The sequence below is a fragment of the Ascidiella aspersa genome, chromosome 6 (genome assembly GCF_963924565.1).
Source record: "Ascidiella aspersa chromosome 6, kaAscAspe10.2, whole genome shotgun sequence".
Taxonomy (NCBI): Eukaryota; Metazoa; Chordata; class Ascidiacea; order Phlebobranchia; family Ascidiidae; genus Ascidiella; species Ascidiella aspersa.
Genome location: NC_139452.1, coordinates 15,924,572 through 15,948,419, shown reverse-complemented (window position 1 = coordinate 15,948,419; position 23,848 = coordinate 15,924,572). Strand labels below are relative to the sequence as shown.

General features: G+C 35.2%; 2 protein-coding genes across 2 annotated transcripts; one reads left to right on the top strand and one right to left on the bottom strand.

Annotated features, from left to right (window-relative positions):
- Window positions 1-905: 905 nt before the first annotated feature.
- Window positions 906-7,672, bottom strand: LOC146140461 (putative RNA-binding protein EIF1AD). The gene is made up of 4 exons (XM_083392189.1): window positions 7,387-7,672; window positions 4,121-4,229; window positions 1,683-1,791; window positions 906-1,508 (listed from the first exon to the last, which is right to left on the bottom strand). The coding sequence occupies exons 1-4, from the start codon at window positions 7,471-7,473 to the stop codon at window positions 1,277-1,279; spliced, it is 537 nt and encodes a 178-aa protein (XP_083248315.1). The 5' UTR covers window positions 7,474-7,672; the 3' UTR covers window positions 906-1,276.
- A 10,302-nt stretch (window positions 7,673-17,974) lies between these two features.
- Window positions 17,975-21,676, top strand: LOC146140460 (uncharacterized). The gene is made up of 3 exons (XM_083392353.1): window positions 17,975-18,181; window positions 19,261-19,398; window positions 21,423-21,676. The coding sequence occupies exons 1-3, from the start codon at window positions 17,995-17,997 to the stop codon at window positions 21,599-21,601; spliced, it is 504 nt and encodes a 167-aa protein (XP_083248479.1). The 5' UTR covers window positions 17,975-17,994; the 3' UTR covers window positions 21,602-21,676.
- Window positions 21,677-23,848: the final 2,172 nt, after the last annotated feature.

Sequence of the window (23,848 nt, the reverse complement as noted above, 5' to 3'; positions counted from 1 at the left end):
ACCCAATGAATCCGGCTCCAGCTCCGGTGCCACTTATTCAATGGCAAGTTTAAAAAATTGCTTTTGGCTAACTAACGTTGGAGATGGAACAAAATATAATTTCTTGGCTTTAGCACCACAAATTGAAAAATAGCTCCAGCTCCACAAAAATAATAAAAAGGGCTCCGGCTGCACAAAAATAATAACAATGGCTCCAGAGAAAATGCTTAGCTCCGGCTCCCCAGCCCTGGTTGTAACAGCAATTGTTTAGACTTGCGTATAAATGTTCAAGCAAATAATACCGGCGCCAAACTGCGTTATTCGTGAACAAAATCCTTGAAAATTAAAATTGTTAAACTGTGACCGGTTTGCGACTGCGCTCGCTTACCTTCCTCAAAAAGACATCTCTCAACACCGGCCGGATAATATTCATTTAAATTTTTTTACTCAACACACAAAAAAAAGAAACTAGACCCAGAAACTTCACCCCCAGAAAAATATTTCTTAACACCCGCTGGAAAGTAATTAATATATGTTAAAAAAAATTGCTTGACAGCCTTACCAACCAAAAATGAAAAGTAAAAGGTATTACTTAGTTTTGAGAAAGAATTGCAAAATAGCTAACTGAGTTTTTCCATTTTTTATTTTTTGTAAATCTCAAATTGAAAAATCCGGGACAAATTGATTAACCAGGCGGGACAAGGCCTCAAAACCGGTACTGTCCCGTCTAAACCGGGACGTATGGCAAGCCTACTTATGTGATAGAACAGGCTTACAAAAAATTTGAATCCCACCACTGGTCAGACTCTACTTTTTTGCCGGATATCAATGCTCACTTGCTCAGTATACAAAAATCTTATGGAGCACACTCGACACTCGTGGTTTGCACAGAAACAACAACTAAGTTTGAAACGCTTAATTTCGCAAACAAACTTACAAAATTTATTCCAATCCGAAAAATTTAAATTTTCTACAACTTCAAGATGAACTCTTAAACTAATAAAAAAAATATATTAAAACAAAATCTAGCACGGAAACTATGTTGCGGGCAACATTCCCATCTTTTAGCTTTGTTGCATTGTTTTTCGCTTTAAAATGAAATTATGCACAACTCTACAAAAATATCACCACACACAACTGCGATTGGCCTTTTTGTTCAAAAGTGTTTCAAATCAAATTTCCACCCGAACACTAAACCTTTCTGGTTGTGTTACACCGAGCTCAACTGCTGTTGCATCTTGGTCAAATACAATGAGATTGAGTGGAAACGTCCATTAAAATATTTAAAAAAAATTAATTAATCGTCATCGGATGATTCGTCCTCCGAATCGGTTTCGTAAATTTCCGGCGGACGATTGGTGTTCGCAGGGATGTCGGAGAAGTCATCCTCTTCACTTTCCTCCCCTGAGCTGTTAATGCCAAGAACAGCTCCTGAATTGGAGTCATTTTTCTTCTGCAGGTCTAGGCTGGCTATCTGTTGAGTCAGCCCGACACCTTTGTACGCTACCGACCCGCCAAACTCCTTTGGCCTGGATGAAGGTGAAATGTTAATTATCAATTTGTTAATAGACCTTTTAACTATTTCGTTTGCAATAACTAATCATATTGTTAGGTTAAAGGGTTAAAACATATTCGATGTGTGTTTGTTCTTTTGGATCTATATCGATTATCGAGTAACCTATTACTTTGTATATTTTGCTTACCACATTTGGCCTTGTTTAATAGCTTTAATGTGCTGTGGATATAAAATTCGGACAATTTCTCCTTTTACCTTGTCACCTTCTGTGATTGGCTCAGTCATGACAAAATCTCCTGAAAAAATGAAATATAATAAATATTTAATTAGCAAATTTTAAGGAGAATATCGGATTCTTACATTCGAATCCAAATTTCTTTTAAATCCAGTTTTGACGGTTATATCGGGTAATTGGAACCGAAAGAATTTATTCGTTTTACAACCGAAGGTTGCGCCTAATTGTACATACGCTAGTGGTAAATTTGGATTAAGGCCTGTAGCGGGGGCGAAACAATTACTGTGCTTGCCAATAACCTGAGCTTAGCCTCCTAACCATTAAGTGTCAATCAACTGTTATTGTGCTGGCGGTTAACGTGCAATGCCAGGTGCAGAGATTTCGCAATTTATTTAAAGGCGTTAAGCTACCAAAGTAAGATTCCGTCGTAAAACGTGCGAAGTACGAGGTTACTTAATGTTCACATTGAGGCCAATTTTAAGTGAGGGACGCCACAGCGTGATTTTAATGAAGTAGTAACGCATTACTGGCAATCAAGGCTGCGGAGCCGGAGTTGAAGCCCGGAGCTCCAGAGCCATGCATTTTCACTGGAGCCAAACCCATTAGTATTTTGTTTGTGAAGCCGGAGCTTAAACTGGAGCCATTTACAAATTTTAAGAGATGACGCTATGAAATTTTTATCTGCATTAGCTTAAAATAATTTTAAATTGTTTGAATGAAAACTACTAAACAGTTCAGTGTGGTAAATGTAACTTAATTTAGATTGTGCGGAAGCAACTCTAATAAAATTACCGCTACAAAGCCAGAGACAAAGCCGGCGCTATCAGACATGTGTTTGATGGCTTCGGAGCTGGGCCAAGCTATTGCATATGTGTTTTGTCGTTTCGGAGTTGGAGCCAGAGTCCATGCTGTTTTACTTTGGCTTCCCAGGCCTGCAGGCAATAATAACTCTATGTTTTTGCAGAATAAATATTGACTGTTTAATTAGGAGATTACAGTTGTAGTAAACTACATTGTTTTTGTCACTAAAGGGTATATTATGATTAACGCACCCCAAAACAGAAGGCTAATAATTAATTACAAATAAAATAGGAATGATATTCTGGATTCGATATTTTAGATTTGAAACCTATTATGCTGAAATACCTTGGGATTCTATCTTGAACATCCATATTCTAACTGTTTTATAATCACTGTTAATATTACTTATAATTAAGATCTTCAATGGCAGCAGATATATCCGTTACTATAGTCACTGTATTAGAATTTGATAAATACAACTATTAAAAAAAAACAGCTTTAACTTAAATTTAAGTCCCTCAGTGACCAATTTTTATGGTTGTAGAACAGGGGTAAAACAGGGGAAATAAATGTGTTTTTTTTTGCACTTTGCACATTTAAAGTGGTTATGATTTATGAGTCCATGTTTGCACACTAGTTTGCCCATCCCCCTTGTATGTTTGTTAATGGCACAACAAGTTTTTTAACATTTTGATACCTATAGTATTTTCCTTGTTTTTTGCTTAAACATGGCCAGATTGATACATTCATAAGGAAAACGACAAAAAATGAAGGAATTTGAGCAAAAAATGCTTCTACCAGCCTAGTTTGAACAAATTAGTTTTTTCTGCATGTTTGTTAGCAGTAAGGCAGAATGATGGTGACGTGGCAACTATGCGGGCCGAGGAATCTGTCAAAAAAATGAGAAAGTGGTTGCATAAAAAAAAAAATTAAAAAAAAATTTTTTTGGGTTTTTTGGTTATGCTTCACTGTGGGATTATCAAGAAACTGTGTAAATTATGTTAGGATGGAAAACGGAACTTCTGTTGTAGTAAAAGATGGAGGTGAGACACTAAGCTATGGCCACACCAAATTATTTTTTTGTGAACTTACATTATTTATGTGCAATTTTTTGCATTAACTTTGTTGTTTTTAGTAGTTTTTCCTACTTAGGTTATGTCAAGCACTATGCAAGTCTTTTTATGTAATTAATGTGTTGTGTATCCTAGCAATTGAAAGTTTTACTAATTTAAACCAAATACAGGGATTTTTTTTCGTGTTTTTAGCGATTTAACACAATTTTATTTGCAGACTTGCACCTGAGTATGCAGAGGAACAGCCAGTGATTTTAGGAATAATTGTTTTTCTATTATAACATTATTACGTAACTTTGTGACGCCATACCTAAAAAGTTAATGGCACCCCTCAAATAAAAATCCGGATCCGCCCTTGTATGTCAGTAATTGATATACTTTGAACACAAATTTGGCCCTTTACGTCGAAAGGTTGGACGCTTATGTTCTAGATTTAAAAAAGAACAAATTACAACAAGAGTATTCTAACAACTTCTGTTACAGATTTAATCATAGATATGAAACATATGACTGTACCTCGTTTAATCCAAATGTTTTTCCTAAACTTTGTAGGCAGACTTGCTAGGAACTTTTCTCCAGATGCTGTGCACACTTCATGCAAATTAGAACCTGAAGTTCCAAGAACCTAGGAGGTTGAAAATTTTTAGACACATCGAAGAAATAAATAAAGCAGAATACAAATTGTTTTACAATATATATTTTTAACTAGAGGTTTCAGCTTAATTACTAGTTGCAATCTTTTTAATGTCAAGAAAAAGTCATAATGACCTGCCAATGTTTAATGTTTAAACAACACTAGAATGACCATTGATTGGCATTTACATTATATATATAGTTAAAATTTAAAAACATGGATAAGACTGGGGAACAATTTTGCCAAAAAAATATTGTTGACTTTGATTTTGCACTTCATTTAGGCTAATTCCGGTGTGTTGATTTCAAAATGCAACTAGTTTTCTTGTATCACGTCAAGTTTTTAAAACTTTATGAAATGAAGATTGTTTTGTAATAGATGCTTCCTATTCGAGTTGAACTACTGCATTAGTGTAGCGGTGTAGCCTATGGGTTACATTGCACTTTTAAACAGGAAACTGAAAGAGCAAAAGTTCCCACATTGGTGCACACAAAATACCCTTATTTAGGGAAAAATATCCGGAAGAAGGCGAAGGGCGGCACAAAAAATGGCGAAGGGCCGCATGCGGCCCGCGGGCCACACATTGCCCGCCCCTGATCGAAAATATGCTACTTTTCATGAATTTAGCCATATTGCTTTCCCATACGTAATAGGAATGCACATTCTAATCATATAGTAAGTTATATACAAGGGTCAACTAAATTATTAAGGAAAAAAGGAACAGGCATTGATTTAGGTCGATACAGGTTTAAAAACAATTGTTAACTGCGCTGACTCAAAATATGTGTTGCATCGCTGTATTTTCATAAAAGCGTGGAATGTAACTGCTTGGTTAAAAAAATACGATATATGGAATCAAGAACAGAAAGGAGAAAAACCTAAGAGCAAATATAAACAATAAAATCGAAGCTAATAAGCTGAATAAATTGCACATTCAGTTAATCTTCATGATGAATATTGCAACATCAAAAGAGTCATTTAAATTGTTGCAATATCACAAGCACAATTGGATAATATGTGTTGACCTTAAAATGGTATGTTTTCTTCTTGGTCAGCAACATGGATACACAAAGTGCCCCTGTTATTTGTGTATGTGGGACAGCAGACTTCGAGATCAGCACTTGGTGGAGAGGAACTGACCTCCAAGATCTGACCTTAAACCTGATGATCCCACTATTTTACATGAGCCACTTGTTGACAGAGATGCACATAAAGCTCGGCCTAATGAAGTAACTCGTTAAAGCATTGTCAACTGAAAGCAACTGTGTCAACTACCTCGTTTTGGCTTTTCCTGGCCTGGCAACAAAAATGCTACACAAAATGAAGGCTACACAAATGAAAGTGTATTTGATGATCCACAAATTCGGCAACTCATTAAAGATGAACATTTTAGTGGTTCAATGTCCGAATTGAAAGAAAATGCATAGTCATCATTTAAAAACATTATTAAGGAATGTCTGGGGAATACACGGGCAGAGAATTATGTCAAATTTGTTCAGTAGCTATTGAAAACTACAAAGAACTCAGCTGCAGCATGAGCCAAGATTGGTGTTGTCGATGAGCAAGGGGAAAGATTCCACCAAGATCCGAAAGTGATGGAGGAACGATATCACGGAAGATGGTACTTGCATATGCTGGATGACTATTGCTTGAGTATTAAACGAGACTGCCTACATCTATGCCTACAGCATGCCAGGAAAAGCCACCCCTACAAGCATATTTTTTTGCCCTAAAACTTGCACTTTATTTGTCCTGCAAAAGCAATATCCGTTTCAAGGAACATATTAATTCGGCAACAAATGTTTATTTTAAAACATTGAGTTACTTTCGGTTGATTGCAGTTCCTAAAGCGTTTAATAGAATAAACGCATGTCTTAAATGTTGTACTTTTTCGTGGGTTCTGAAAAAAGTGCTGGGTGCCTAGCTCAAAAACTTGACGTGATAGAGAAAAAATGATGTTATTTTTAGACTCAGCGCACAAAAGTTTGTTAAAAATAATTGTTAGATTGAAGTCAACAAAAATTGTGTTCCCCAGTGGAATTGTATTTGCTTTTCGCAGTTATATCCACTTTTTACAATACCTATATTAAATACTATGCAATTTACTACCATATGTGCTTTTGTACCAATATTTCAAAGTTAACCAATATAATCAGTTACCATTTATTAAAGTTGAAATCAATGATGGCCATGAAAAACATGTTTATTGTCTAAAAAGTCAATAGAGATGAACACAGTCCAAATAAACATTAAATTTAGTCAGAAAGCATGCAACAATTGCATGCAGGGCTGGGGAGCCGGAGCCGGAGCTGGAGCCCGTAGCTAAGCATTTTCTCTGGAGCCAGAGCCGGAGCCGGAGCCATTGTTATTATTTTTGTGGAGCTGGAGCCGGAGCCAGAGCCATTTTTATTATTTTTGTGGAGCCGGAGCCGGAGCCACTTATATTATTTTTGTGGAGCTGGAGCCGGAGCCGGAGCCCTTTTTATTATTTTTGTGGAACTGGCGCAATTTTTCAATTTTTGGTGCTAAAGCTAAGAAATTATATTTTGTTCCATCTCCAACGTTAGTTAGCCAAAAGCAATTTTTAAAACTTGCCATTGAATAAGTGACTGGTGGCACCGGAGCTGGAGCCGGAGTCATTGGGTGTATGTTTGATGGCTCCGGAGCTGGAGCCGGAGCCAAAGGATATGAGTTTTACTACTCCGAAGCTGGAGCCGGAGCCAAAGGATTGAGTTTTACGACTCCGGAGCTGGAGCCGGAGCCATTTAATAATTGCCTGATGGCTCCGGAGCTGGAGCCGGAGCTAATGCTATTTTACGGTGGCTCCCCAGCCCTGATTGCATGCAGTGATTTAACTATTTAACATAGTCACTAGTGTTTTGTGGAGCTTCACAATCTGGTTCCAAGCTTATATCTATTTTATTTAAGTGCACAGCAACAGATCTTTACAATGAGTCAGCCTTTATGTATATATATATATAAATACAAATGTGTGTTATACTGTCAAATGAAGATGCATTGTAAGCTTGTGAGTTAAAAGCCAGAAAATAATAGGTTTTGAGCTAAGTGGCATACTCTGTTTCACTTAAGAAAGTCAAATAATGCAAAAAAACATACACTTTAATGTAGATGTCAGACTCTTGAATACCTGTACAATACTTTGATGTGTGTTGGGTAGGTCAAAATTTTCCAACATTTCCTTAACAACATGTTTTCTCTTGGTGGCTGCTGTCATGATAATACGGTAATAAATATGTTAAAAATGCAATTAGACAACACAATGTTAAATTTCTGCCAACAGCAGAAATCTACACACTTCCTTCTTCTTTAAAGGGCCATAATCATCAAAGGTTCCGTAGTTACTGGGTGAAACGTCTTGGTGTAAAGAGAAATAGATGTGCAGAAACGTATTTAAAAAACATTATTTATTGCACAAATCTACAAAAATCAGTAGTATTTACTGCAGTATCACTACTGTTTTAAGGCTAGCGTACTTTGCCCCATTTAAAAAGCTGCCTGAACTAAAAAATATATATCCATGGAGAAAGTTTTACCAAACAGAATACAAAACTTTAATGCATTTTAGTGAAGTTGTTTTAAATTTATATGTTTTTTTAATTGATTAAGCATATTAAAAACATATTCGCACTGGTCAAAATTTTCTACCCCACTTTTCAGCTATGAAATAAGGGAGAATAAATATAATAATAAATACTTGACCAACCCATGCTCCAACACTAACCAAATAATGTTAGCAATATAAATCCCCAGCCGAAAATGTGGTAGGATTCTAGACCAGTGCCAACATATTTACATTGTAAAAAAAATATGGGGGTACATGGGCTGGTTACCAAACTTAATCAGTGTGGGAAGTATGGCAGATCTTGACGAGAAAAAATCCGGGTGATTGGGTGCAACAAAGGTAAAAGAGTGATTTGATTTTTGCGATGCACTTTATATTCCATCAATTGCACTGTAAACGTATGCCAATGCGATAAATAAGGTACATGACCGTTTACATATTTGGGGTGCAGTTCAGTTAGTGGCCCCTTAACCCTCCTCTGTTTTAGACAATGTTTTTACAAAATTACAGTGTTGTAGACAATCTATCACTGAATTTAAAATGCAAGCTGAAACTAGGGTTCCTCTTTTTCCTTTACTCCAGAGAAATGCGATTGAAAAATGAAAATTGCTAGGAATACCAACAAAATTATTCAACTTTCACGTTGGTGTTTTTTTAAACGCAAAATTGATCGAAGGCGTAAGAGATGAAAAACAACAGGGGGCTTTGTGCAGTGACCTTCGTTTATGATTGCAATGCGATTGTATCAATAGCTCAAACACCAATCCTATTGCTTTCCACTTTCAACCTCTTTACTGTGCAGGGCGCATTTTATTGGTAAAATAAATTTAAGCAAGTTTTTCCGCTGGTAAGCGCAAAGCAACTCAGGCAACGACTTTAATAGGTTTGGTAATATTTTTTTTCTTTTCGATCCGTCAAAAACGACAAGTTTTTTAAAAAACAGGGATTATAAAATAATTTCCCGGGGATTTTTCGTCGAAACATTCTCGGAGAGGAATCTTAACTAAAACGTTTAACACCTAAATTGGTCGATCTCTAAATTACTATACGCCTATAGTCACTTTAACTGAATAAACTATGCACTTCGTTCTTTGTTGTTTATATATGCACTTCGTTGCCGAGATTGCGCAATTAATAAGCAAGTTCGCACCTATTTGAAATAGAAGTAGTAAAGTAAACCGAAAAACGTTATTACATCGTGGAAAGCGCCTGGGCCGCCTTAAAAGGTTGCCTGGTTGGGCAGTCGTGATCTAGATCTATATTTAAATCATATGGAACTTTTGCAACTTCAAACGTTGAAACGTGTTGAGACTAGAGAGTTTCGCAAAACGCAACATCTGAGGGAATTCCCGGGAACCATGGTTATATTTTTTTATATATAGTTTTCAATGTTTGATTAAGAAAGGGACAGTGTTTTAAGAGAACAAGGCAAGCTAGAAAACACGTAAATCATATGAAAACAATAATTTAAAAAATGCTTATCTTAAAAATGCTGGCTAATGTTATGTTGTGATGTGTCGTAAAAAATAATGCACATTTTGTTGTTCAGTAGAAAAATTCGTCCGCATATGCGACATAATGCGAACGCCCGTATATGCGACCCAGAGCCAAATATGAGCAATTTACAACACCACTTAATTAGTGTGACCAATACCTATACAATACATGCCTGGACACGACTGAGATTCGTCAAAAATGCTTCTGTCGTGTTACGCTTCACTGAATTTACCACGCCTCGTTGATTTCTTAGCGCTCTTGGCCTCTTGGTATGTTTTTTACCACAGTTATTATTAGTCTTGTGCTTTAATATGGACAAAACCGAGAATTTTGATGACGAAGAAGGGTTGGATGAAGCCTTGGAGCAAATACTTATTGAAATAGAAATGGATATTTCGTCAAACCAACCAGACGAAAAGTATATATGCGAATCGTGTAAAAAATCCTTTTGTACATCACGAGGTCGTCAGTCTCATATCAATAGACTGCATATTGTTTCGGAATACGACGCCATCACTATTGATAAATTAATGTCTCTTTGGAAAATTGCTGAAGAAAAATGTAAAATATACATTTCTTCATTAATATTAGAAGATTTCGAGTTAACTTTGGATAGTGTATTGCAAATTTATAATCAAAATATAAAAATGGAGGATTTTAGCCAAAATTTTATGTTGACGGTTCACAATCAAAACTTAAATACCAGGTCAGTGCTGATAGAGCTTTTTCCAGCTTTGTTGAAGGAAAAGGGAAAAATTGCACTGATTTTGAAAAACAACATGCTTCCATCAATGATACTAAAAGAGATATTTGCTACTACATAGGGGGGAGAGTTCTACGTTCCCTGTATTACAAAACGGGCGAGGTTTTAATTCTGCAACTAAAAGGAGAAAATCCCAGCAGTGTTAAAAATCTTTGGGGTATAAATGAAGTTGCAAAAAATATTTTTTTGCAGTCTGAATTAAATGTAAAATCAGTACTTCAACAGGAATCTGCACGTGAACTTGATCCTGCATTGATTGCCGAAGAAGTTTTGCTTTCACAGAAAAAGTTAATTGAAAAATGGGTTCAAGACTTGCCAGTGGATGTCAACCAAACGCATTACTATGTGTTTTCAATTTTGTCTAATATTATTAAAAAATATGTCCGGACTAGAGGGCATTCATATGCCACCCACTTTACACAACTGTTTCACAGAGCCCAAGTGTTAAAGCGCAAAGTTCAAAAAAAAGCAAAAGGTCAGGGTGCATCATTTCGTCAACAGTTTGCTTCTTCATCAAAATCTACAGTTTGATAATTTCAAGCTACATAACTGCTTTCATAGCAACAGCCAAGAGTAACCAGTTTAATTTTCCATAGTTTCCGAATTTGCCTATGGAGCTATGGGTTTCAGTTCTGGAATATAAAAAAATTGAAAACCTGGACAAAGGGCGACTCCTTGACGATGGGGTCCAGGCTTATTTACCATGTTCGCCCGGCAAACAACCTGGTTTAAAGTTTATTATGCTCTTCAATAAAACAAAGGTGAATAACATGAATAAAAGTATATAAAACACAAAAAATGTATATATGTCATGGCGTGCAACATAAATCGGTTTGTAGCCCACCTCTATAGGGTGGGAAGGAAAAACAAAGCTAGGTCCTTATCATTTTGAACCTACTACTTGTGTTATAAATATTTGAATTACACCATACTTCCCTCAGAAATTACATTGCCAAATACTGAACGTTTCAAGCCCCTTGTTACATTCAGTGCATGAGCCCGTTGGCTAAATTCCCTTAAATTTGGATTTAAATTACAACCACCCTGTTGCCGCACCTGTCCGAAAAACGCCTCCAAGACATCCTGGGATAGACGTCTCAGAATAACATATTTGGCACCACTAGACAAAATAATTTTTGTAATAGCAACTAAGGATTTCGCAGTGAAAATCAACCCATTTTTTGTTGCATGGGAAATCTTCATTTTTTCTTTTTCTGGTGCCGTAAAACTTTCTCCATTCTGTTTTTTTCTTGCTTCCACGACTCTGTCCCATTCCTGAAAATAACTTATAAAATCCTGCTCCAACCACTTTAGTCTCCAGTCATTAACATCACAGAATGGTGCTTTTAAAGGGTTGCCTTTTCCTGTACTGGAGTTGCAGATATCAAAGAAATCATTTATGAGTTGGCAAAACTTAGAAAGTGCCTCGTCACCTTTCTGTTTCAGGGCTGCAGCAACAGACCCTGACAACACCTGAGCAGCCAGATTAACCTTCATTTTGTCAAATCCATTGGGATACATGTGCTGTACTGTTAACTTGTGGAGCATCGTTAAGCACTCAGCACCAGGTTCACAGTTGTTATGATAACAAAAATATGGTGACAAAAGTGATGACCAGGTTAAATAGCCACTATTCCATAGGAGCTTGGATCCCGAACGACTGTTACATAGGTTGTTTCTTGCTGTTTTAATCAAGTGACTTGGGTCACTCACGAAGAATAAAGTCCTACAAAGCATAAAATGTTTTATAAAACTTTATAATCATAACGACAGAACTCTTAGATAACTCAATACTCACTTATGTGGTTCAACTGGGTTCGGAGCACAGTGTGGAATTGGGCTTCCATCTGGTAATGCTGCCAGCATGCAAAACATTTTTCTGTTCATCTGACACCCATCACCTACATTAGTTTCTCAAAAGTATTTATTTGCAATATATATGAAATTAATTAAAATAACATGCTGTATGATAATATTTAACCAACATGTAAACCTGAATTTTACAATTATTAAACTTTTAATAAATGTAGGACATACCAATAAGTGCCAAACAACGAAGGTTAGAAATATGGAACAGAAGACTAATTGCTTGCATCACAAGCGACAACAATTCTTGTCCATTGGCAGTTGTCGTGGCAAAATGTCCCAACAGCACAGAAATGTTTGAGTTAGTTATACCTAAAATATAAAACTAGGTGCAATTTGTTTTTAGAAATATGAAAAATGACAGTAATTTTAGACATTAAACCGATTACTGTAGTCTTTTAAACCATACAAACAAAGACATTTTACCTTTAACATAAATTCCTAAAGCATTGCTCGCTAACAATTGATTTTCCAATGTTAGGTTGCTGCCCAGATCAACAAATCCCAAAAATTTTGATGATGAGGCTTGAAATACCAATTCCTCTAAAATTAAACTTTTACCATTCATATTTTGTAAAACCGAATTTACCACCTTGATAATTTTACTTACCACGAATTTTCATCTCATCAACAATAAGCATCACTTGATGGCTGTGGTCATCAATATCGCCTGGTAGATTTAGATTTTTCAAAATGTCATGATCAAATCCAACATTTGGCCGTGTGGCATTTCTTTTAACACATAACAAATAAATTAATAAATATCTATACATCTATAAATATATGTATATCCACTTTTATATGTCCATATAGCAACAGTTAAAATATATATATATACAGTATATCTCACTCATCTGAAAATGAAAATCAGTTGTTTACCTATATCTGCGGAGTGTTCTTGAAGATGGAAGAACAAGAATGTCAGTTTCCTGGAGCATTTGATATGCTTTTGGTCCTTTAGCATAGAGAAGTAAACAATGCCTGTAAACATGTAACCATTATTTTATTTTTAAATAAAATCCCAGCAGCAAAACTTACTTTATTAAATCAGGATGATATCGATTGGTTTTTCTACTTTGGTGATTAAGAGAAAGTTGTTGTTTCCAAAATTCTTCATAGAAAGGTGAAATTCCTTTTTTTCCTTTAACTATAATATTCCAAGTATAATTTTATATATATATATATATATATATATATACATAGGATATCCAAAAGCTGTAAGTGTGAATTACAAACTGACCTTCTTGCATACAACTTTGGATATCAAAAGATTGATTATCGTCCAGTAGTATGTGTTTGCTTTGATCCTTTAGTAGCTCCGAAATTTGATTTTGCAGGTTTGCAATGCTAAAATATTTTTCAATTAACATATAATCAATACTACGATCACATTTATTGATTTTAATATTTTATTTTTCACCTTTCATTTTTATCCTTTATGGTGTTTTTTACACGTTGTGGTAGTGAACGAGCATCTACTTTGCGAAGGGGAATACCTTCAACTTTGGCAACATACCTCTGCTTTTGTTGCAGTCTTTTTTTGTTTGTCATTGATACCATCACACATTTTGGACAAAATCCAGCAAAAAATAGTTCACACTGCAATGACCTAGATTTGATGAAGTTTACAAATACATTACTATACCAATATATTTTTAGTAGTTTTTTGGCAAAAAATATAATCTTTTTATGAGCTGATTATCTCTATTTAAAACTTCCAAAAATTTTACATTTATTTTCATATATATATATATTATATCCTGTTCTAACTGGCTTCTTCTAACAAAATGTAATGTTCTTAACCTTAATATTAATCTATATTTAGAACTCTCAATAGGGATGTCTGATACTTGATATTTAATACCGATACCCAGTATTTCGAGCAAAAAGAATCGCGATCTGATCTGTTACCCAATATGGCTGTTAAGCACAAATGAACTGGTATCGGATCGGCACCGATACCAACGGGTGAGTACCGACACTATTACATCAGCTATAGGCTACGATCCTATATTATCGGACATACCAACTCTCAAATAATCCTGTAAGTGCTTAATATTTAAATAACAGTAAACTCAAATTCCTGACTAATTATGCATATACCAATTTTATCTGTTCTGGGGTAAATAAAATAAAAAGGTTTGAACATATTATCTAAATACTATATTTTACAAAAGTTCTGTATAACACACCTAACAGCCAATGTTACTGATTGAAGAGGTTTGCAGTGATCAAACGCTTGACTTGATTTTGTTACAATATGTGAAGCTGTCATATTGCTATCTTCTCCATCTGCTAACACAGACACTCCTCCACAAATTGGTAGGTTCGAAATAAAATTTAAAAGATCTCTTACAGATTTGGACCTAACGTTATACTCAAAAATTTCTTTAGAGAGGCCAGACCATCCAAAGTAGTGCACATCTAATTGAAAATTTTCATTAACAAATATTTTATATTTTTGTTGATCGAATTCAGAGACGTTGGAAATGCAAATTTGTGAGAAATCTTTTGCATGTATTTTCCATGTATCACTTTTTGAAACAAGACATTTAGCTTGTTTTAGAAATGAACTAAAAGTTTTAAAGACAATAGAATTTTCTGGATTTCGTGGAGTGGGTGGTCTGCGAGCTACCTTTGTACTGGCTGCTAACTTCACTGGCATGTTTAATGTTGGAATTGATCCAAATTTTAACGTATCTCGTTTCTGTCCTGTAGATAAATAATAATTTATGTTTTTTAAGTAAACTAACATAATGACTATTTCTAAAATACACAAACTTTTCCAATCCAGGAATACAATACAGGTGTAGAATAGTTAAGAAATTGTTTAAACTAACCATGAATAAACTGGTCTGCTTTAAAATGACGACCACATATCTTTACTACATCTCGTTTATATAAATCCCCAATTGCTTTGTCAGCCCTGAGGCCAAGAATAATTTTTTCCAAATCATTTGCCCACTTGAGTTTGTCGCCTGAACAGAATCTTTTTGCTGGCACATGGTAAAGTTGGTCGGGATATTTACCATCACAATCAGGAATACAGCAATGTTTACTCATTTTTAACTAGTCTATGAAAATAGGAACAAAAGTTACTTTGACCAAGGTAGTGAAATCTTGCTCAAGGTTTACAAATACTGGACCAGTAAATAAAAGTCATTGTTAAAGGTAAGTAGGTCTACATGTACACATGTACACATGTAAGAAGAAGTTTGTTTTCGCCGACGACCAGTCTGTACTGCAAAGCACTTTACGCAAAAATCACCGAGATCTCCTGTGCACACAACTTGCCTAAAAAAATTTGGGGCATGCGTTTGCCACACCATACAGACTGGGCCAACGAAATCTCGTTACTGTTGTATTACTTTGCCCACAATCCAAATAAAAAGTAACTATATTGTAATTTTTTCGTTCGTGTCGAAACAATGTAAATATTTTGGTCTTTACCTAACTTTATAAACTGCAATCCTAATAAACATATTACAAAATCTAATGAATCTCGCAGACTACAACCAACGTTAATTGTTGCTTTTGGTAAATTCAGTCAAGCGTGAGACGGCAGACTCAAATATACAACAAATAATACAGCTACAATGGGCGGGGGAATTCCCGTGTCCATGCCTGTGATATAAGCCTTGGTGTGACGTCACCATGATGATATGATGTCATACCTGTCAGGCAGCACAAACACTTTATGGTCAACTAAAAATATGTCCGAACGCTTTAATGACCAACTAAAATATGTCCGAACGCCATTCCGACGTCGCCGCCCGTATATGAGACATCGGCTACCAACCCCGATGATTGTAATAGCGTTCCAATGAATGGTAAACTAATTCTCTAGCCGTCAAATGCGCCCGCAGAAAATTTTCCAGGGTGGGCAATCAGGGACGTAACCAGAAAATCAAAAAAGGGTCCTGAATTTTCAACGTAGGAAATTCCCCCTTTTCCGCCTGATGTTAGTGAATAATGACGTCATTAAAACAGTGACAGTATGACGTCATAGAATGGTGATTGCAAGAAGAGATAGAAAAAAAACAGAAACAGCCAAATACGTCCAGCAATAGCGACAACGTGCGTCGTCGACAATGCTGTCAGGCGCCAGCTGCGAAACCACAGTGTGCAATCGTTAACTTTAGGCAAAAAAACAAACCAAGACCTTAAAATATGTGTGTTTAATTGTGGTAGAAAAAGCGCAGTTTTCAAGTTCCATGAACGGAACTAGCGCTCAATTCTAAATTACAAGCAAGCCTTTCACCTCGTGCAATACTAAACGAAGATCGTTTTTACTGGGTGTTATTATGCCACGATTGGCGCAACAACTGCGCGGAGCTGTGTAACAAGTCACCTAAATTACAAGCTGTGGTTGAGGGGAAATAAGTCGTGTCCATTGCACACTTAGCACGTGGTCCTAGTAGAGTATGCTTAAATAGCATAATTTTGCGTTAACTATCATTACTTAAAAATTTATACATAAAAACGTGCACGACAGTCACCATTATACCTCCTTTTAAGAATCTGCTTCATTTAAACAAATGTCGATGCTACACCAACATCGGATATTAGCGCAGAGACCGAACAGCGAGGAACATTCTGCGTATAACTTGACGTTTTTTAGCGAGAAAAAAAGGAATAAGGTTTGACTTAGCGTTGTCAATTGTTGAATACACACTTGCTAATCAGTCAACCTAAACCAGCGCTTCTCAACCAGTGGGGGCCATAAGAACATTTGAGGTGGGCCACAGACCAATTTAAAAAGCTAGATTTAGTTTCATTTGTGTCATTGTATTTAATTTTAAAGGAATAATGGTTTTGGCAGAAGTTAAAAAGGAATGAAAACTTATTGTTCAGCCGCAAGTATCTCACTAATGCACGGTTGATTTAATAATCTGTTTTGAAATATGTTCTGCTGTGTTTTGTTCTAAACCAGAGGTGGCAGGCGACCTAATAAAAAATGGCACGCAAACCCTCCTAAAATAGGCTACTTAATTTGTTATTCACCCAATTGTCAAAAAATTCTTTATTTTGTACAGTAAATTGCTAATTTTTTATACAGTAAAATCATTCTAATACTATAACAATATATTGTAGTGGAGGCTAGCATTTACATAACTATAAAGTTTGGTGTGAGGAAACAAGAAGCAAAATTCAGCTCACCGACGGACAGTTTGCTGCAGTAATGCGCGCACTGCCATACGTCTTTATTGTTTTTAAAAATGCGCTTTTATTATTAGAAAGAATTAGTTACTAAACTTTGGCACGGGAAGACGTTATAGGATAAAAATTGGCACGCCGGCATGATTGAGTTTTTTTTTTTGCAAATGTACATGGGCCACGAAAGAAAAACGGTTGGGAACCACTGACCTAAACAAACAACGAAAGAGAAAAACTATCCAACGTTTACGGTCCACCAAACTAAAAACGGCGTTTTGCGCTTGATTTTGGTTTCGCATTAGATTAAGACGCGTGACCCAATTACTTAAAAAGCACACTGCTTCGAACAGTTTGCTAAACCATGACAAAAACGAACTAAAAACGATAATATCACTTACAAAAAGGGGGGGGGGGTAAGAACTCCCGCCCACTACTGGATACGCCACCAGGGGCAATGAATAGTGTATATTATTTTTAACCTTCGTAAGTAATACATATTACAAATACAAATAATACTAATAATCACATTTTGAAATTCCAGGGAGGGCCCCCTTGCCCCCCCCCCTGCGGGCGCCCATGCTAGCCGTGTATCAAATTTCGAACTTCGGATTGCGTTGCATTTCTTCATAACTATAAAAAATGGAATATTACTGTACTTTAAATTTTTAAGTTTAAAACAAATAGCCTCTTCCATTTCTTTTTGTGTTCTATTTTTAATGTTAAACTATGAATCTTTTATTTTTAAGTCAAAATATAAATCTTTTATTTTTGAGTATGAAATCTTTTTATTTTTGAGTAATAATAAGTGGTCTATTAGTTATGTGCCACAATCAACATAACACATTTTTTTATTTTCTGATTAGCTTCCGTTTCTTTCAATCATAATAACAATGGATCCATGGTCAAGTCGTGGTGAAGAACTTGTGGACTGCCACAACTGCACTACACTTGAGTTTGAAGACACCTTTAATGATAACAAGAATAGCAGTGCAGAACAAACAGAAGTCTTCATAAAACCTATTCCTCAAAATATTTCAGACCCTCCAATCCAAGCAGAAAACTACATATTTAGATTAGGTACAACGCATAAAATTTAATTTGTTAAGCTGTTTTAAAAAACAGCTTTTAACACTAGAATTACCGGTGCGGCACGTTTTTGATTTTCAATCGTTTATATCTCCGCTTAGGTAACTGTGAGAATATTAAAACTTCCTGACTTTTTCTAAGTCTAGGTCACCTTTTGGTATGTAAATTTTTAGTTTATTAGAATAACCACAGTATAAGATAGGAATCGATTTACCTTAAATTACCGCCAATGAAAAAAAATCGCCATAAACGATAGCTATTTGTTTCGCTATTATTTTAAAACAACCATCGTACATGTTGCAGTAGCTCATAACAGTAAGTTACTAGCTAGTTCATGATTTTAAGCCAACAATTCTTATCAAAATTTGATGGTTGACGAAAGCAAAAAGCGGAAGTGATTTCACACAACTGTGAACTATCAACAAAACAAAATACAAAAATGTGTTGTGGATGCCGTGTATAAGATTGCGGAAAGTGTACAAGTTATGTTTAACTTGAATGTGTGGATTGCACTAAGCGCTGCTAATTTTTTGGTTCATGTATGCCTTTGGATAGCTATTTGTGATCCATGTGACAAGCAACATAATAAAAATTCATGTTTGATATTTTTAGACTAATTAAAAACTAAATGTTTGTCAATCAATTTCAATATTTATGTTAGTTGTAAAGAAAGCAAACAAAAACAAATTCTTCTTACGCAGCTAAAGAGCAGGTTGCAAGCCAACAATGCATCAATTCGTAGATATGGCTTCTAAAGTATATTTCAGAACATGATATTATAATGGAGCCTACTGCGTATTAATCTCACACTTACAAAGGTTTAGGTCGCTTAATAGTAAAGGAAACTTATAGATTGAAATAAATCTCAATTATTATGCATTTTTTTCTTTATTATACAAACGGTGATTTTGATCGCTTGCGGTTATTCTAGGTGTGTTCACCGCGCGGTAATTCTAGTGTTAAGTGATGTTGCTTGTAGCTTCATTTTTATAATGTAAGATTTGCTAATAAATGTAGGGTAGTAGCATGTTAAGTATGTATATGCGTTTTAAGTATAAATATTCATACAGAACGCAAACTGCAAAATATTCAAAGTACGTCAACATCTGTCACCCCCCAGGGTATGATCGCTTCACTACAATCACGAAAAAAAGTACAGTTTGAGGAAAGACTAGCAACAAAAACCAACCACTTATTCCCAGTTGAAGGTATTTAAAAACAAGATTAGCATGTCTTAAAAATAGTTTTGTATTACTTTGTGGGTTTTATATTAATTTGTGAGTTGTAAATTTTACTCACATATAATTTCACATTACATATTCATCATTAAAATATTTAACATCAACTTAACAATAGGTATGTATTAATCTTTTATTAACAAAGTTAAACCTGATTATCTCATGGTTGTAGCGCAGCGCTATTTAAGCTGGTATACCGTATACCCACTTAAGTGATACCTGGTTCAATCTAGGTCCTAGGGCAGTTGTTCCCAAACTGTGAGTCATGGCTCAGAAGTGGGCCACAAGACAATTTTTAGTGGTTCATACAGCTATTTATAAATTTTCAATATACACTAAAGTAGTTAGCATATTGAAAGTTTCTTGTTAAAGAAGAAATATTATACTTTGTTCTTTAACCCTGTTTGACCAAATGGTTATTGTCTAAAAATATGGGACTACAGACTCAAGGTTGTGAGATTTTGGCAGCAGTGCATGCAACATAGCTTACATAGGTGTACCATGTTAGTAGTGCACAATAGTCCCAATTGCAGAAGTATAGTTAGACTGACCTGAAACTTAATAAAGATTTAATGAAATTAGGGCAGAAAATTCTTTATAATACCTGAAAACCGGTGTTCAAAGTGCACCTTAGTAATCACCAGTATGGCAAAATGATGGCCAATTGGCAACCATGTCGGCCGAAAAATCAGCCAGAAAAAATGATTATAAAACAAACTTTTTTTATAAGATTGCTCAAAAATAACCTTGCAGCTTTTTCTTGAAATATTTAAACACATATGTTTGAATTGCCGAATATGTAGGAACATTACACACTACAATTGGCAGGAATCAATTTTGTTGTTCCATTCTAAAAAAAGTTTAAGAGCGAAGCCTCTGTTGACTGGGGAAGAGCCAATATTAGGCAAATAGAATGTTTATTTAAAAAGTACTTAATTTCGATCACAGAATTGTTGAGTTTCACTTTGATTTAGCATGTAATCATATAATGAGTTAAAAAAGCAATTACCATAGACACCATATTGTGGAGGTACCAGGCCATGCTTTTCCACCTAAGGCTTAAACAATTTATGGCTGATTTAGTTTCTGTTTTAAGGAAATTTATTCAGACCAAAGGCGTACTATGGCATGTATACCAAGACTGGCTGAGCTTGATTTGGCCTGCGACTTGGTAAAGATTGCTGACCCCTGCCTTAGGCGAACACAGCATTTAACTTTAGGGGTGCAGCAATAAAACTGAAGTATTCGGGCCAAAATGATTGTCACCACACGGCTGGCAAGATTCTGTCAGCCTGGTCTTCATTAGAGGTGAGGAATCTATAAACGGCTATAATATTTTTTGGCAGAACAGCAGATAGAAGTTAACAACATCAGATTAAATAAAAAGGTAGACAGTGGCCTCAAATAAAGTATGAATTGTGCTGCTCCAGGCAGTGCAGGGTTTCAAATGTAGATTTTGTACAGTTATGCACCTAACATTCAGTATGAGACATTTATTGCATAATTAAGAAGCTTTAGCTTTCAAAACATTATCCTGTGGTCTTCAAAATATCTTTAATGTTACTATTCAAATATTAGGTTTTGTGAACATAAACACACTCGACTTTTCAAAAACTTTGCGAAGACATCAAATGGGATCATAAAACTCATCATTAATTCTCAAACTGTGGGCTATGCGCATATTCTATTTTTACCGCAAATATGAATTTTTTATCATTAAAGTGTATATAATTTTTTTAGTATGTCATGCAGCTGTGTGCTGAGTGAGCTAAAACCTGAACCCTTACATTATTACTTTGTTAAATTCTTGTGCTTTGCTATATGTTAGGTTTACAAAGTTCTTAATAGGTTGTTATTGGTATACAACGGAAAACAGTTTAAAGAGCACTGGCATGGCCTACCTGAAATACTAAATTTTGGTATTGCTTTTGTGTTTTTTTATATTTTATTAAAACTAAAATGAGGGAAATTATTTGTCACATTTGATATTTTAGATGAAATTCATCTTTCTGATGATGTATCTACAAGCAATAATTATCGAGACAACATTAAAAGAAAACTTCACCCTGAACAACAGGCAATAAATCAAATAGAACTTTTTCCACTATTGGAACATGATGCACTTTCAAAAATACCTCAACATAATTTATCTCATGATGGAGAATCAAGATGATGAAGATTGAGCTGTTTAAAAAAATGCTGTGCAAGACACAATACAAATGAGTAACAGCAAAATACTCTAGCAAAACTAGCAATTCAGGTCAGACACAAAAAACAGATCTTAAAAGATATTTATATAATTCATAATTCGAATGAATGATTCATTTGAATTAAGATATACTGACGATGCCTTGATTGGCGAAATATATATATATCTTTCAAGATCTGTTTATTGTGTCTGACCTGAATTGCTAGCTTTGCTGGAGTATTTTGCTGTTACTGATCAGGATGAATTAAGGCCGACATTTATCTTGCAAGGGTCAAGGTGATTTCCATTATTCACATATTCAGTGCAACATACAAACGAGTATAGACATCATATTTGGTTATGTGGTTTAGTTGCTTGATTTGATTGCAGACAGTCATAGTAACATTTTTTACTTCATTAACCTTAACCCTGCTTAGCAACACGAAATTTTCAAGTTACAATTAACCAAAATTGAATAAAGCATTTCATATAAACAAATCATAAATACTAAACCTTTTCCAACCATAGCAGTACATTAATTTTAGCCATAATATTAAACTTTATGTATGAGTAATTGTATTATGTTTATGCACCCGATCCGTTAGAAATCAGTGCATTTCTAAGCAAAAAGGTCTACGACAATCAGGGCATCCAATGGCAGAAAAGTCTAAGACTTTTAGACCTTGAGGTCCTGGCAATGCACTGATTTGGACCTTTAGGTAAACTCCCGGCGAAGATAAATTAAAAATATTCATTAAAAGTCCAGAAAAGATAACAAAAAATATGAGATAGGATTGATAACACTTGACCCACCTAAACCCTAACGCTAACCCGAATCCTAACCCAAATAATGTACGTTATTTTAATAATTCTTTAAATTTCTAGGGAAAAAGGCTCAAACTCGGATGGTCATAAGATGGTTTCTCGTCCATTGTATTTAAGATTATTACGTCACAAATTGAGGTATTGGGACCTGAAGCGTTATAAGTATTAAATTATCGCACATTATTTGGGTTAGGGCGCTGGTTAGCGTTTAGGTTTGGTTGGGTCAAGTATTGTTAAACTTAATCTTCTTATGCACATTTGTTAATGCAAATTAGTGCATTGTCCAAGACCTCAAAGTCGGACTTTTTGATCCTTTGAATGCACTGATTGTCGTAGACCTTTTTGCTTAGAACTGCACTGATTTCTGACGGATGGGGTGGTTTATGTCAAGTTGTAAATGTATCACTGTGTTCACGTTATTTCTGGCACTAAACCTGCGTTGCTGGTGGTGATTTTTCGTTTGTTTTCTTATATTTTTTGTGTATAAAATTTTTTTCTGATGAAGATTTGTGTATATACTTCCAATTGAATCGCAAACAGGGTGCCGTTGACTCGGTGTTCCTTACGGTCTTTTCCTGCATCCTGAAACAAACAACTGTAATTTTGTATCGTATTCTGGCAAGAGTGGCATTATCTGTTTAAACGTGATTATCTGAAAAAGAGGTTACCCGTTTTAATTTTAAAACCTCAGAAAATCCGCTTTACTCCGGCTCGTAGGCAGTGTTCCCTCTAAGAAAATTTTCTACTGCGCAAATATGTTTTGTAGTGCGCAAGAATATTTTAAGGCTGCGTTAGCAGAGGCCCGCGGCATATCAATGTTTTTTGGTATAGGGGCGAGGCGTGTAAATTTTAAGGATGACGTAAAAAAGCGTGACGTCATGAAACAAATATTTTCAATAAACTTGTATGTGCAACTGAAATCGAGTTAAATATGTTTAAGGATATGGCAACAAAGCGGTCGGAAAAAAAATGTGCGAATATTTGGGTTAAATTGACGAAATGTCTAATTTTAAAAATAGGATGCGTGATGCCTTTAACGCACAATCCAGAATCACGAACTATTTGCTCATTTGTAATAATAAAGATGATTTTGTCAATTTGTGAGGGCCATTATTGACCCCACAGATGTATCTGCACAGAAATAGTGTAAAAACTGCAATGGTGTTAAAAAATTACGTCTTAAAAAATGCATTTCGGTTTCATGATCCAAAATTATCAAACAGTCTACTGCTGTGTTCGGTACTCTTCTAAACTCATTTTTTTTAAGCTTGATTTTCCTGACATTTAGTTCTACGTGAGATAAAAAAACGTACACAGCGTGTATGATGAAAACCGAATAGACAAAGTAATTTATTACGTCACAATTGTCAATGCGAATTTGTTTTTTTGTTTACTTGCTTTTAGCTA